General features: G+C 40.5%; 2 protein-coding genes across 2 annotated transcripts; both read left to right on the top strand.

The window, feature by feature from the left end:
• Positions 1 to 147: 147 nt before the first annotated feature.
• Positions 148 to 10,170, top strand: LOC133470806 (gasdermin-E-like). Its single transcript, XM_061759643.1, has 10 exons — positions 148 to 2,428; positions 4,367 to 4,585; positions 5,458 to 5,650; positions 5,766 to 5,943; positions 6,929 to 7,049; positions 7,277 to 7,417; positions 8,251 to 8,372; positions 8,440 to 8,566; positions 8,651 to 8,721; positions 8,853 to 10,170. The coding sequence occupies exons 2-10, from the start codon at positions 4,375 to 4,377 to the stop codon at positions 9,108 to 9,110; spliced, it is 1,422 nt and encodes a 473-aa protein (XP_061615627.1). The 5' UTR covers positions 148 to 2,428; positions 4,367 to 4,374; the 3' UTR covers positions 9,111 to 10,170.
• Positions 10,171 to 11,221: 1,051 nt separating this feature from the next.
• polr2k (RNA polymerase II, I and III subunit K) lies at positions 11,222 to 12,314 on the top strand. The gene is made up of 4 exons (XM_061759519.1): positions 11,222 to 11,371; positions 11,573 to 11,641; positions 12,000 to 12,092; positions 12,184 to 12,314. The coding sequence occupies exons 2-4, from the start codon at positions 11,581 to 11,583 to the stop codon at positions 12,204 to 12,206; spliced, it is 177 nt and encodes a 58-aa protein (XP_061615503.1). The 5' UTR covers positions 11,222 to 11,371; positions 11,573 to 11,580; the 3' UTR covers positions 12,207 to 12,314.
• Positions 12,315 to 12,395: the final 81 nt, after the last annotated feature.

Genomic DNA, 12,395 nt, shown 5'->3' with positions numbered 1-12,395 from the left:
TGAAATTCATTCAATTGTGAGTATATTGTCCAACCAATCATACATGCATCCGGATAGATTGGCACAGCTTAATGAAGTGTGAAAAATTCTGACTTTACAAAAAATGATATTGACACTGTGAGAAAGGTAACAGTTATGTTTATTATTAAGGTTTCAGTTAGAACTGCATTGCATCATCATTCTGAGATATAGTATTAATATCTATAAACTACACAAGAATAACATTTCTTAGCTGTTGTGTGCAAGTCAGCTCTTGCCATCAGATTAGACCTCCAACAAGTGGTCCTAATGTCGTGACCAGTCAGTGAATTTTTCCAGAAATGCTGTTTTGTTTTGTGGATATACAGCAGCTGAAATAAGTATTTAACACGTCACCATTTTTCTCACTAAATATATTTCCAAAGGTGCCATTGATATGAAAGTTTCACCAGCTGTTGGGAACAACCCAAGTAACCCATCCATCCATCCATCCATCCATCCATCCATTTTCTGAGCCGCTTCTCCTCACAAGGGTCGTGGGAGTGCTGGAGCCTATCCCAGCCATCATCGCGCAGGAGGCGGGGTACACCCTGAACTGGTTGCCATCCATTCGCCGACCCAAGTAACCCATGCATACAAAGAAAGTAGAAGAAATAAACTCAGGAATTAAGTTGTGTCTAATAATGTGAAATGACACAGGGAAAAAGTATTGAACACATGAAGAAAGGGAGGTGCAAAAAGGCATGGAAAGCCAACACAACACCTAAAATCTATCAATAATCAAACAGCAATCCAGTCCCTTGTCAGTGCAAATGAATATCAGCTGGTTCAGTCCTAATTGATGGCCGACAAAAAGGTCTCATTGCCAAGGTATGAGTCAAGACACATCTCATGATGGGTAAGAGCAAAGAGCTGTCTCAAGACCATCGCAACTAAGTGTTGCAAAACTCTAAGTGGAAAGCCAATTATACCACCATAGATTTGCCTCGATCAGGTGCTCCTCGCAAGATTTCCGACAGAGGAGTGCAAAGAATAATCAGAAGAGTTGTCCAAGAGTCAAGGAGCACCTGTGGAGAGCTTCAAAAAGATCTGGAATTTGCAGGTACTGTTGTCACAGTGAGTAATGTACTCCGCCGCCATGACCTGCATGCACGCTCACCACGCAAGACCCCATTGCTGAAAAAAAAGAATGTCAAAGCTCGTTTAAAGTTTGGTGAACAACATTTGGACAAGCCAGTTAAATACTGGGAGAATATAGTCTGGTCGGATGCCATAATGCACACCGTGTTTGGAGGAGAAATGACCATCTACGAGGATGATGAAAATGAAACGAGGGTTGACATTTCAGCGGGATAATGATCCAAAATCTAGTGTCAAGGAAACTCTCCATTGGTTTCAAAGGAAAAAAAAATAAAGCTGCTAGAATGGCCCAGCCAATCACCTGACTTGAATCCAATCGAAAATCTATGGAAAGAACTGAAACGCAAGGTCCATAAAAGAAGCCCACGGAACCTTCAAGATTGGAAGACTGCTTTTGTGGAGGAATGGGCCAAAATCACAGCAGAGCAATGCATGCAACTAGTTTCTCCATACAGGTGGCGTCTTGAAGCTGTCGTTGCAAACAAAGGTTTTGTACAAAGTATTAAATAAATACCAGTTGACGTGTTCAATACTTTTCCCCTGTGTCATTTCACATTATTACACACAACTTAATTTCTGATCTTATTTGTTCTACTTTCTTTGTATGTATTGCTTACTCGAGTTGTTCCCAATATCTGGTGAAATGTTTCATGTCAATAGCACCTTTGGATGACGTGTTAAACATTTATTTTAGCCGCTGTATATACTTCTCAAACATGCAATTTGGATTACTGCAAGTTCACTTCAAAGTCAAGTCAAATTGTTCTCTTCATGCACTTTTCACACAACATCAGCACACGCACAGAATAGGAAGAGCTTCTTTTTTCAAGTATTTCACGCAGTTCTCAGACCGGTTGGTTTGATAGTGACCACAAAAGTGAACTCTTTCCTGCCTGCCCCCGGTGCCTGTTCTTTGTAACTCATATTGTGGTCCCAACCCACAAAAATCCCCATCGTTTAGTCAAACAACACGTCGGAAACCACATCACTACATTTTCTTTCTACAATTTCCCTTTCAAAAAATGAATGCGGCAAATCAGTTCATTTCTTGCACGCACACGCACACGAAGCTGCCAGTGTAATTGAGTCCAGTGACTCCTGCAGTGGGAGGAGGCAAAAGTTATGCGCACAGGCTGGAAAGTGTCACCGCCACCATCATTTTCTAAGAACCCTCTGAGCAAACTCCCTCTTAAGAAGTCCCGTGGGAAACATCTCGTTGGCCTCGCTGATTTGGAACTTCGTTAACAACTGGACACCGCGGAGATTTGGCGGCGACCCTCACAAGTTACCTTCGCGAAAGACAAACGATGTAAGTCATCGATAACTACTTCAATAACTAGTTCCTTTGGGTGAAGAAAGGGGTCAAACCTGTGCTCTTGTGTTCGTTATTCGCGTTTATTGTGTTTCCAAGGAGTTATTACGCGATTTAATTTGATAATCCGAGTCATGAGTTCAAGTGTGGAGCGCGAGAGTGGCTGCCCGGAATCGCGGGGTGGGTTGGGGGGGGGGGGGGGGGGGGGGGATAATGTGGATTGTGGGCGTGCATGTGTCTGAATTGGGGGGAAAAATTTGTTTTTTTAAAATAAAACACTTCCAACTTATTGTGCTTCTAATGTAATGATTCCAATTACAGTTAGTTATTAGAAAAGGAAACGTTAGGAAGTGAATCAGGTGCAAATATGTAATGCAGTGGTGGGCCCTTTTGAGAAGGGGCTTCCCTGAGTTAAGCCACCTCTTCAAACCACCACTCTCCCGTCGCAATTATAGAAGCCATCAATACTATAAACGCAGTATATAACCGCACGCCACGTGCATCAACGTTTATCATATAAGATGACAAAAAACGTAAAACATTTGGACAAAAACACATTTTACTCACCAAAAAATTTAAATGTATAAATGTGTGCAGACTGCTACAGGTGCAATAAATTATAGTTGTTATCAGGCACATGCACAGATAAACCCCGAATGGTGCTCAAGCACCAGCCCTTTTGCCCTGGATGAAGAAAAAAAAGTGCTTTTGCTGCAGCACCTGCACTTTTGGCCAGGATGAAGGAAGTGCCCTTTTTCCCTTTTTTTCCTTTTTTTTTTTCTTTTTGTAGCTCATCTAGTCCCCTGACCCAACAGGAAAATCTGTCAGCACCCTCTGCCCTATTTTTACCACAGTGTAAATTACCTATAGAAGACAATATTTTGTCAAATTGTATTCTACTGTAGTTAGGAAACGTTAACCTGCGACCAGACCCAGGTGTAACAGACGGGGATCTTTGGGGGAATTGCGATTTGGGCCAGCTGGTTAGCTCTCTGATGCAAATTTTAAATCAGATTGGTTAAAGAAACAGACGTGTTGCTAGTATAGTTTAAGAGGCTTTGGCCAGCACTACTGAGTCTGAAGACACTGGGCAGATTACATTAACATGGCAGCACATCGAGGTTGAAATGTGATGTGCTGTATGGACAAAACAAAAGCAGGCACATTTGGTTAGTTGGTAAGTAAGTACAGTGCGAGGGTTATTGTGGGAATGGATGGTGGTATTTGTTTTCCCCTCAGGGGGAGACATGTGCTGTTGAGTTCACTTTCAGACAACTTTCTTTTCTTTGGCTGATTTGTTTAAGGCGGCACGGTGGCCGACTGGTTAGAGCGTCAGCCTCACAGTTCTGAGGTGCGGGGTTCAATCCCCGTCCCCGCCTGTGTGGAGTTTGCATGTTCTCCCCGTGCCTGCGTGGGTTTTCTCCGGGTACTCCGGTTTCCTCCCACATCCCAAAAACATGCATGAATTGGAGACTCTAAATTGCCCGTAGGCATGACTGTGAGTGCGAATGGTTGTTTGTTCCTATGTGCCCTGCGATTGGCTGGCAACCAGTTCAGGGTGTACCCCGCCTCCTGCCCGATGACAGCTGGGATAGGCTCCAGCACGCCCGCGACCCTAGTGAGGAGAAGCGGCTCAGAAAATGGATGGATGGATGGATGATTTGTTTAACATTCCAACAATGAGAAGACTTGGAGCTCAATATGACTTCAGCTGCCTTTGGCCTTTGAAATATGAGCCTGCAAAAAGTACTGCATGTGTGTGTATCCATTAATTTTTTTGTCTGACTAAATTAATAACAGGGAACACTGGAATACAACAAATTCTTGTGGCTACTCCCACAGGGTCTCACTTCCTCATACACTTCTATAAACTTGTGGGGGAAAGACAATTTGAAAATTGCTTGCACCACTTATGTGTTCTCTTTCTTGCCACAGCTCGAGCTATGTTTTCCAAGGCCACTTCCAGCTTTGTCCGTCAGGTTGACCCAGAAGGAAGCCTCATTCATGTGTCCCGGATGAACGACTCGTCCAAGCTGGTTCCGATGGCTCTGGTGGTCAAACGCAAGCGTGTCTGGTTCTGGCAAAGGCCCAAATACCAACCGACAGATTTCAAGCTCAACGATTTGTTGCTGGGCGAGAAGGGGCTTACACCTGGTATGTAGGTGTTGCATGTGCCGTTTGTGTTCATTTCTTGACGAAAAACAAGTACAGTGAACCCCAACGAGATCGCTGCTCATCAATCACTCTGCTATATTGCAGATTTTTTAGGATTTAAATTTTTTATTTATTTTACCGTATACAGGAAAGTCAAATTTAGAGTTGCACGCCTTCAGTGGACTATCACATTGTGCTGTAACATGGAGAGACTATATGCCTGTGAATGTTTTCGTTAGCTCTGTTTGTATTTGTTTACTGCTTTCAAGGTTTATAATTACTGTAACATGCTAATGCTAATTTCCGTTAGCCGGTCTGTAGCGTTTCGCATTACGTGTTAGCATTAAGGTATTGGACTTTCATGAGATGAAATGATATGGTTTGGTTGAACATGTAAGTCATTTTTACAGTTAACGTCTTTGGAGAACTGTGCAAACGAGAGAGAATAAAATATGGTCACACCTATTGTGGGTGGGTCGGGAACGTATCTCCCTACACTTAAGGCAATGCAACTCTAAATTCAGATTTGCCTGTATAAAGTGAAAAATCCATTAAAAATGATCATTTAAAAAATGTGATATAGCATCGCATTATAGCGGGGAACACTGTATTTTCTTCTTGTTCTCACGTTCCCCTTATGCACCTCCTCTAGAGGCTCGTCCTTTTTTAATAAAAAGCCAAAGAATGAGCAAAACACATGCAGCGTTACTACTTTGATGTGTGACGACTGGGGTTTTGTGTTGCATATTTTCCGAAAGTCGCAATTGTATGACCATTTAGCCCTTGTACGCACAACAACACCTTGCCATGTAACCACACAGGTTTGAATTTAAAACAAATTTACTCATACTTAATGTTGATGTCTGTTTCAGCTGTGTCCAAGAAGGAATTCCTGACCTACACGGGTATTTTTGGAGACAAACTCACTGGCAAGCTTGATGCCGAGGTTGGCTCTGTCAGCCTGACGCTCAAAGCTCTGGGCTCATCGAAACTCCTGTCGGATTTTGGCAACCTGCAGAAAGAGGAACTGGATGTGACTAAGTTGTTAGAGGACTCCAACAAGAGGTGCTAAATAATTGATCGCATAGTACAACGGACACAAACACCTGCATTCAGTAGTGTCTTGTTACTGTGGCTGTGAGCACACGCACAGCACACATTCAACTCTACTTTGCACCAGGCTGGTGGACATGGAGCACGTGTTGGTGCAGCAGCTCGAAAAGCGATCTGACATTCTGGCCATTGTCAAAGAGAGGATCCTCACCACCGCCGCTTGCACTCTCACCGAGACCAAAAAGGAGCAGTGTGCCTTTCGTGCCGTTGTGGGACTGTTGGGCAAGCTGGGGGCCAACATTAAGGTGAGTGTCCTGTGCTTCGAAGAACTGTACGATACTGTGCCAAAGTCTGATCTAATTTTGTTGTTTTAATGACCTGCGTGGACCAAGAACAGTGGCGGTTTCTGGTATGTGTGATACGTGCAGCCGCACAGGGTGGCATACAATTATATGTGAATTGGTTTCCAATTGATGATATGAAATTTAATGCCTTAGCATTTGAATGGGGTATTTGCACCCCCTTATTAAAACACAATGTTTAAACTTATTGAGTCTGTGTGTGAGCTAAGGCCAATAGCAGCTCCTGCGTAAGTGTGTTCATTTTGTTTACATGCTTTATTGGTATTCCTGCGTTTAATAAACACCTGAAAAGTGCTTCAGTGACTGTGGCTTTCCTTTTCCACATGCGAGGGCATTACAGATTTCCACGATATACAGTAGGAGAGGGGTCATATTAATAGAAAATGAATAGGAAACTGACTCTTTACTAGCTCATATACAAATAGCTGGGATCAAGTGTGGAATTACAAAATGTAGTGGAAAGAAAATAAAAATAAAATTCACAGGTCAGAAATAGTGTCTGTAAGATAGACTGATTCATATCAAATTACCTCGCAGTAGAAGGAGGTGGTGTGACCAGTGGCTCGTTTGCATAAAAAGAGGGTGAAAAGTGTGCTATAATTTTTGATCATTGGGGTCTTTTGACACCAGGGAATTTTAATTTGGGAACAAAAATATTGTTAGTCTAGTAGCATACTCCGAAAACATTCAAATATGACTTGGGCAACTATGCAATTAAGATAATGATATATCACGATTTACGCAAGTCCTCCACGTTTTAATTAGTCCGCCATTTAGCAACAAAGTACTCAAACAATAAAATGTGAATGTTCAGGACTTGATGAGCTCTTGTTTTTTTTTTTTTTTTTGTCAGCTCAGTTCTAATATTATTCTGTCCATGGACAGAAAAGCATTTTAGTTCATATTAAGTGTGCGTATGTCATTTCAGGTCTGTATCAAGGAGAGCAATGACATTGGGACGGGCAGCGATGTTTCCTTGACGATCCCCTCTGATGTTGTCGTTGCATACAGCATCCTGGAACTAGAAATTAAAAAAGACGGCCACTATAGTGAGTTTGTGACTTTTGTGAAAACCACTTCTTCATTTTGGCACTTTCCTGCAAGTTCAAGTTGTTCCCAGTAACACTCAGAGCACCCGAAATTGTCACTTTCTCCTGTGTTTATTTAATATATAATTTTATGAGTTATTAGGTGTCACAAATTCTATCAAGGTTGATAATTCATTGGTTTTGTGGCCCATGTGCATCTGTGCGTCCCCTAATATGTATCATTTCAGAAATATGTCTCCAGCCTGGAAAGATCGTAGGGGGCTTTGAGGCCGATATGGTGAGGTCGTGGTCCTCTCAAGACTACCTGGACGTGACGGATGGGAGGTGCCTTGATGAGAATATTCCAGATGAACAACCGCAACAAAATGGTTTGTGTCCATTCATACGTTTTACTTAGTTCATCTTAAATTTCACACTGATTACACTGTACACTTGACATTGTTTCGGAAGGGAAGTGAAACTCAGAAGGGCATCAATCAAATGTCGCAGATCCTCTTTTTTCCCCACACTGACAAACTATGAATGGCTGGGGCTTTTTTCATTAACTGGCATTTCTTCTCAGATTGAAAGCGAATATGAAAATAAAAGTAAAATACAAAGAAATTTTAGACTAACTATTGGATCTGCACTCCAAACTGATGAGTCCTGTAGGTTTATAACTCATAGATGTCTAGTACCCTAAACACTACCATATACAACTGAAGCACTCTTTTTTTTTTTAAATCTGTAACTGATTTTTTTTCACACAAAATATTTATCATGTACTACTGTAAAGTCACAACGACTAATTTAACGAAAATTACAAAAAATGTTTTTTTTTTTTTTTTTTTAAATAACAAACCTCCCTTTAACAGTAATGGGTCTTTCACACTGCATTTGTTTTGCACCGTGATAACCGCTAGGTAGGTGCGCAGGGAGGATGGTTTGCCATATGTGTTGCTGGTTGCTAAGTGACCAAAAAGGAAGTGCCCTGGTGCCTCTTCCCCCTTGTTTGGACATAAAGGAACGTCAGGATCTTGTAGAGTATGAATATACAAGGGTTCACTGTGAACTGAGTTAAGCTCGGTCACAACAAATTAAATGTATCAGTCAAGTACATATATTTATGTACTTATGTACTATTTATGTATTTATTTATATTTATGTATTTATATTTATTTACACGCTTTATATCTTAACGTGTGATCTCGTGCTGTTTTAGGATCTCAGGTGGCAGACCTCGCTCCACTCGCGGCGCTTTCCCAAGCAACTCGGTGGACCTTCTTCTGCAAACTGCAAGATATTCTGAGGGACAGAATGACCCTCTCACATCTGCAGCGTGCAGTGAGTGAATATTCGTAAGGTGACCGCCAATAAAGATTTGAGGTCCAATCCCGTTTCTGTCTTTGAGCTCGAGGAGGCGTGTATTAGCAAGAGACCTGACACGACACAGCACGAGGAACTCTCAGGAGGTCAAACCAAACTACCGGACAACGTCGACGTGAATGCTGCTCATCTGTTGATCAGTGCCTTGGAAGGTGAGCGGAGATTTCCCTCCTCAAGCACACTTCCCTGCAAAGCTTTGAGCAGTCTTATGTTGTGTTCTTTTGTTTTTTTTGTAGAGCTGCCTGATGAAACTTTAAGCCTCCTTTCTGACAGTCGGCCTGAGTTCTTTGAAGCCTTCAGCACCCTGGTTAGTAGTTTCAAGAAGTGCTCGCCATCGCCGTTCACTGAGTGTGAATCTAAAATCATGCTAAAAAATGTAGTTAAACACAAGTGGGTGGTGCAACTAAATTCACTGTCAATCATCTCCCCTCTCTCTAGATGAGTCTGTTGAAGGAGAGCAATCGTCCCGTCTCCATGGAGTCTCTTCCTACGCCACTGTGGGAGAAACAAGCTTTCCAGCAGGCAGAGGAGCTTCTCGGCTCCGTCGGCACGATCCTGACGGTCGACGGCGATCAGCTGTGGTTGGAGACGGGAGAAAAAAATGAAGTGCACGTGTTGGTCCTCCGTCTCAGCACTTATGGACTGTCTCTGCTGTGCGGTGGACAAAAAAGGGATTTTTTCCCCTGTTTGGTTTAGGTTCATTTTTTACTGCGTATTTGTATTGTCACATGTACTGACTGTAACAGTGTTTCCCGACAGTTACTGATCCACAGTACATAATTTACGTGATTAAAAAATAATTATATATATATATATATATAATCTTGCAGAACTGTGCCACGTACATCTGGAGCAGTTCAGAATCAATATTTGGTCTATCTTTGTTTTCATATTATTCTGAATGGCTACTGGTGAAAACAGATTAACGGTACCTTCTGCCATCGAGTGGGAGCACATCTAATTCTTCTGCCTGTCACTATACATCGCTGGCAAAGATAGATGAACAAAGGTACATTTTTTTGTCGTAAATAGTTATAATTTTCAGACCAACTGAGTGAAATAGGATCAGTTCTTGTGGTACACCTGATAATCTCTCACAACACGCTAATGTGCCTCGGCACTGTTGTTGAGAATCACAGGACTATAACTATTTTTCTGAAGGAAGAAATTATATATTTCTATAAAATGTCACTCTTTTATGTTATTTTAGTAAAACGTGGAGTGTGTTTATGTTTTTACATGTATTCCTATTGATATTTTATGTATTAAAACCACTTAATAGGCTCGTTCTCAATAGATATATTGTATATTGAGAGATCCTTAGAGGAAACTCAAATATTTGCTGGAGTTATAGTTATAGCTGTTAGTAAGGTTGACAGTCGATATTTCTTATTTCTTTTTTAAAACAACAAACGAGAACATTTAAAGCATACTAAAGTGCACTATCATATCATACCAAAATATGCTAAAACCTTCTTGCCAAGGTGGTGTTCTACTTTTATTGAGGCTGCTTTTTACTCGTTACTAAGTTACAAATATTTATCAGAATTAATGAATGTATCTAATTCCATAAAATGCAACTGGACACCATAGCTATATTTGAGACTTATTTATATATTATATATTAACTAAGGCTCCATATATGAAGCTGCAATTTCCATGCACTTATGGTGAATTTCTTGTTTGATGAATTCTAGTTTTTAAAGGATATTTTCCTATACAGTCGAACTGAAATAAAGGTTTCTGTGAATCCTAATCAATGTGCATTGATGATTATTGATTATTTCATGGATAGGTGAGTGTTAGCCTCTAGGGTGGATCTCAATATGTATGTTGTAACTTCAAGAAAGAAAACAAAAGTTCACAAGAGGATTCAGTTTTGAAGGTCTCTCTCCAATTTAAGATTTGGCTGATTGAACATTTTAATGTATAGGAATTCCAAACGGTTGTCTTTGTACGAGGTAACGCTGTAGTCATTCTACTGCAGGTTTTATGCCGGTTGACAGCTTTTCCCACAACAAACTGTGTGTTCATTAGATCTCTGTGACCGTGTTGCTCAAGCTCAAGGTATCTGTCAGATAAGGGTAAAACTAAACGTGCATTGCATGCACACAAAGCAAACATATTTGCCTTTACATTGTGCAAGAACTATCAGAGACAGTATTTGCACACGAGAACAGGAGGTATATAGAAATTGAACTGCACGCATAATTATTTTGATTAAAATTGAGTACATATAGATTATACTTACAATAACCCATTTAAAATATTCTGAAAATATATGGAACTGTGCCATAGCTCTGGATGATTCCCACCATTTTTGAAACCATTCGCTGAAATATCCTATATATAATATATATATGTATATGTATAATGCTATATTTTCGTTTGTTTTTCAGAAACAGGTTTATTTGATCATTTTCAACAAGTTCCGCAAGTGTTACTGTTTCCCTAAATCCAAGAGCCAATAAGGTGCAACCAGGAAGTGGCATCGGAATCACACACCCCCTTGTGGGCGCATCATTACGATGACGACACCACTTGATGTCGCTGTTTATCATTTTCGTACATTTGAAACAGTATATCATACAAAAACACTAAAATATACTCCACTACAGAAAAAAATCCTTTACAGGGATTTCATTAGTTTACCCGTCGCTTTACTTTCACAACTGAAAAGCTTGACTTATTCCGAACCCAATTTTTTAAAAGTATTTTTATTTATAATTATAAAGGATGTGTGATTGTTTCAATCATCATCGTTCGCGTCATCTGACGTGTTATATAGAGTTGTTATTTTAAAGAAAAACACTGAACTGTAACTTCCGCTAACTTAGGAGAGCCTTTTTTCTGACCAATAACAAAGCCACTTTATTTGGTGGCAAGCACAAACACTACGCATGCGCAAATGAAGTATTGCTGTCGAAGCGAAGGAAGCTAAACAGTAAAGCTCCCTGGTAAATACCACCATTTTTTTTTTATTTAGGTGATTGTTTGACTTCTACTGTACTTTAATAAGACTTAATTACGTGTTTCGTTATATTACATGGTTCCCAGGGCTAAATCATGCCGAATGCGCCGTGCTGTTGTCGTTTAGGATGATATGATAGCATGTTGTTATGCTAACTATGCTAACATACGTCTTCCTTATTTTTTAGTACACAAAATGGAGCCCCAGCAAGATGTGCAACCACCGAGGCAGCAGCCTATGTTTTATATTTGTGGAGGTAACGGTTCTTTTTGCTTCAGAACTGTATTGGTTAACTGTATGAATTGGCGTTACAAATACTGAGTCCATATTTGAGATAGTAATTGTATGAACGCCGAAGAGCAGATTATTCAACTCCTCCCCAAATACCCAGAACCCAATTTCCAAGTTAAAAGATATTTTATATATTTACCTTCTCTTTCCGCATTTCTCGAGTCGACCTTTTCCAGTCATTCCAACTTCGACTGTCTCATTCTACATTTGAACCGTTAAATGAATTGCTAAGCATCTCAGTTCAGCGTCAGCTTTTGAGCATTCACATGTAATTTCTACAGAAAGTGTATTATCTAGTTATTGGTGTTTTATTGTGTTTGCAGAGTGCCACACTGAAAACGAAATCAAAGCCCGTGATCCAATCCGGTGCCGAGACTGCGGCTACAGGATCATGTACAAGAAGCGGACAAATAGATGTATCCTTTCAGTGTTTGCATAATAACAAGTAATGCATTTAGATGCACGTATGAATAATGTCGGCATCTTTCCTTGACTGTTGATTCACAGTGGTTGTTTTTGATGCTCGGTGAAGTGGGTTTGATTTTTTTCCTCATGCAGTTTTTTTTTTCCCCCTCATGCTAGTGTCTGACCATGTGAATAAATGTGGTGACTCTTTGATTGCCCTAAGTTAATCTGCATTCCTTCTGTGTTTTTGTTTGATTGTTTTGTCTGAAAAATTTGCTGTAGTTTTCAATTTGTCTTAAATCCTCCAATACTAA

The sequence above is a fragment of the Phyllopteryx taeniolatus genome, chromosome 21, assembly GCF_024500385.1.
Source record: "Phyllopteryx taeniolatus isolate TA_2022b chromosome 21, UOR_Ptae_1.2, whole genome shotgun sequence".
In the NCBI taxonomy this organism is placed as follows: domain Eukaryota; kingdom Metazoa; phylum Chordata; class Actinopteri; order Syngnathiformes; family Syngnathidae; genus Phyllopteryx; species Phyllopteryx taeniolatus.
Note: the sequence above shows the minus strand (reverse complement) of the source record. Positions and strands in the feature narration are given on the sequence as shown.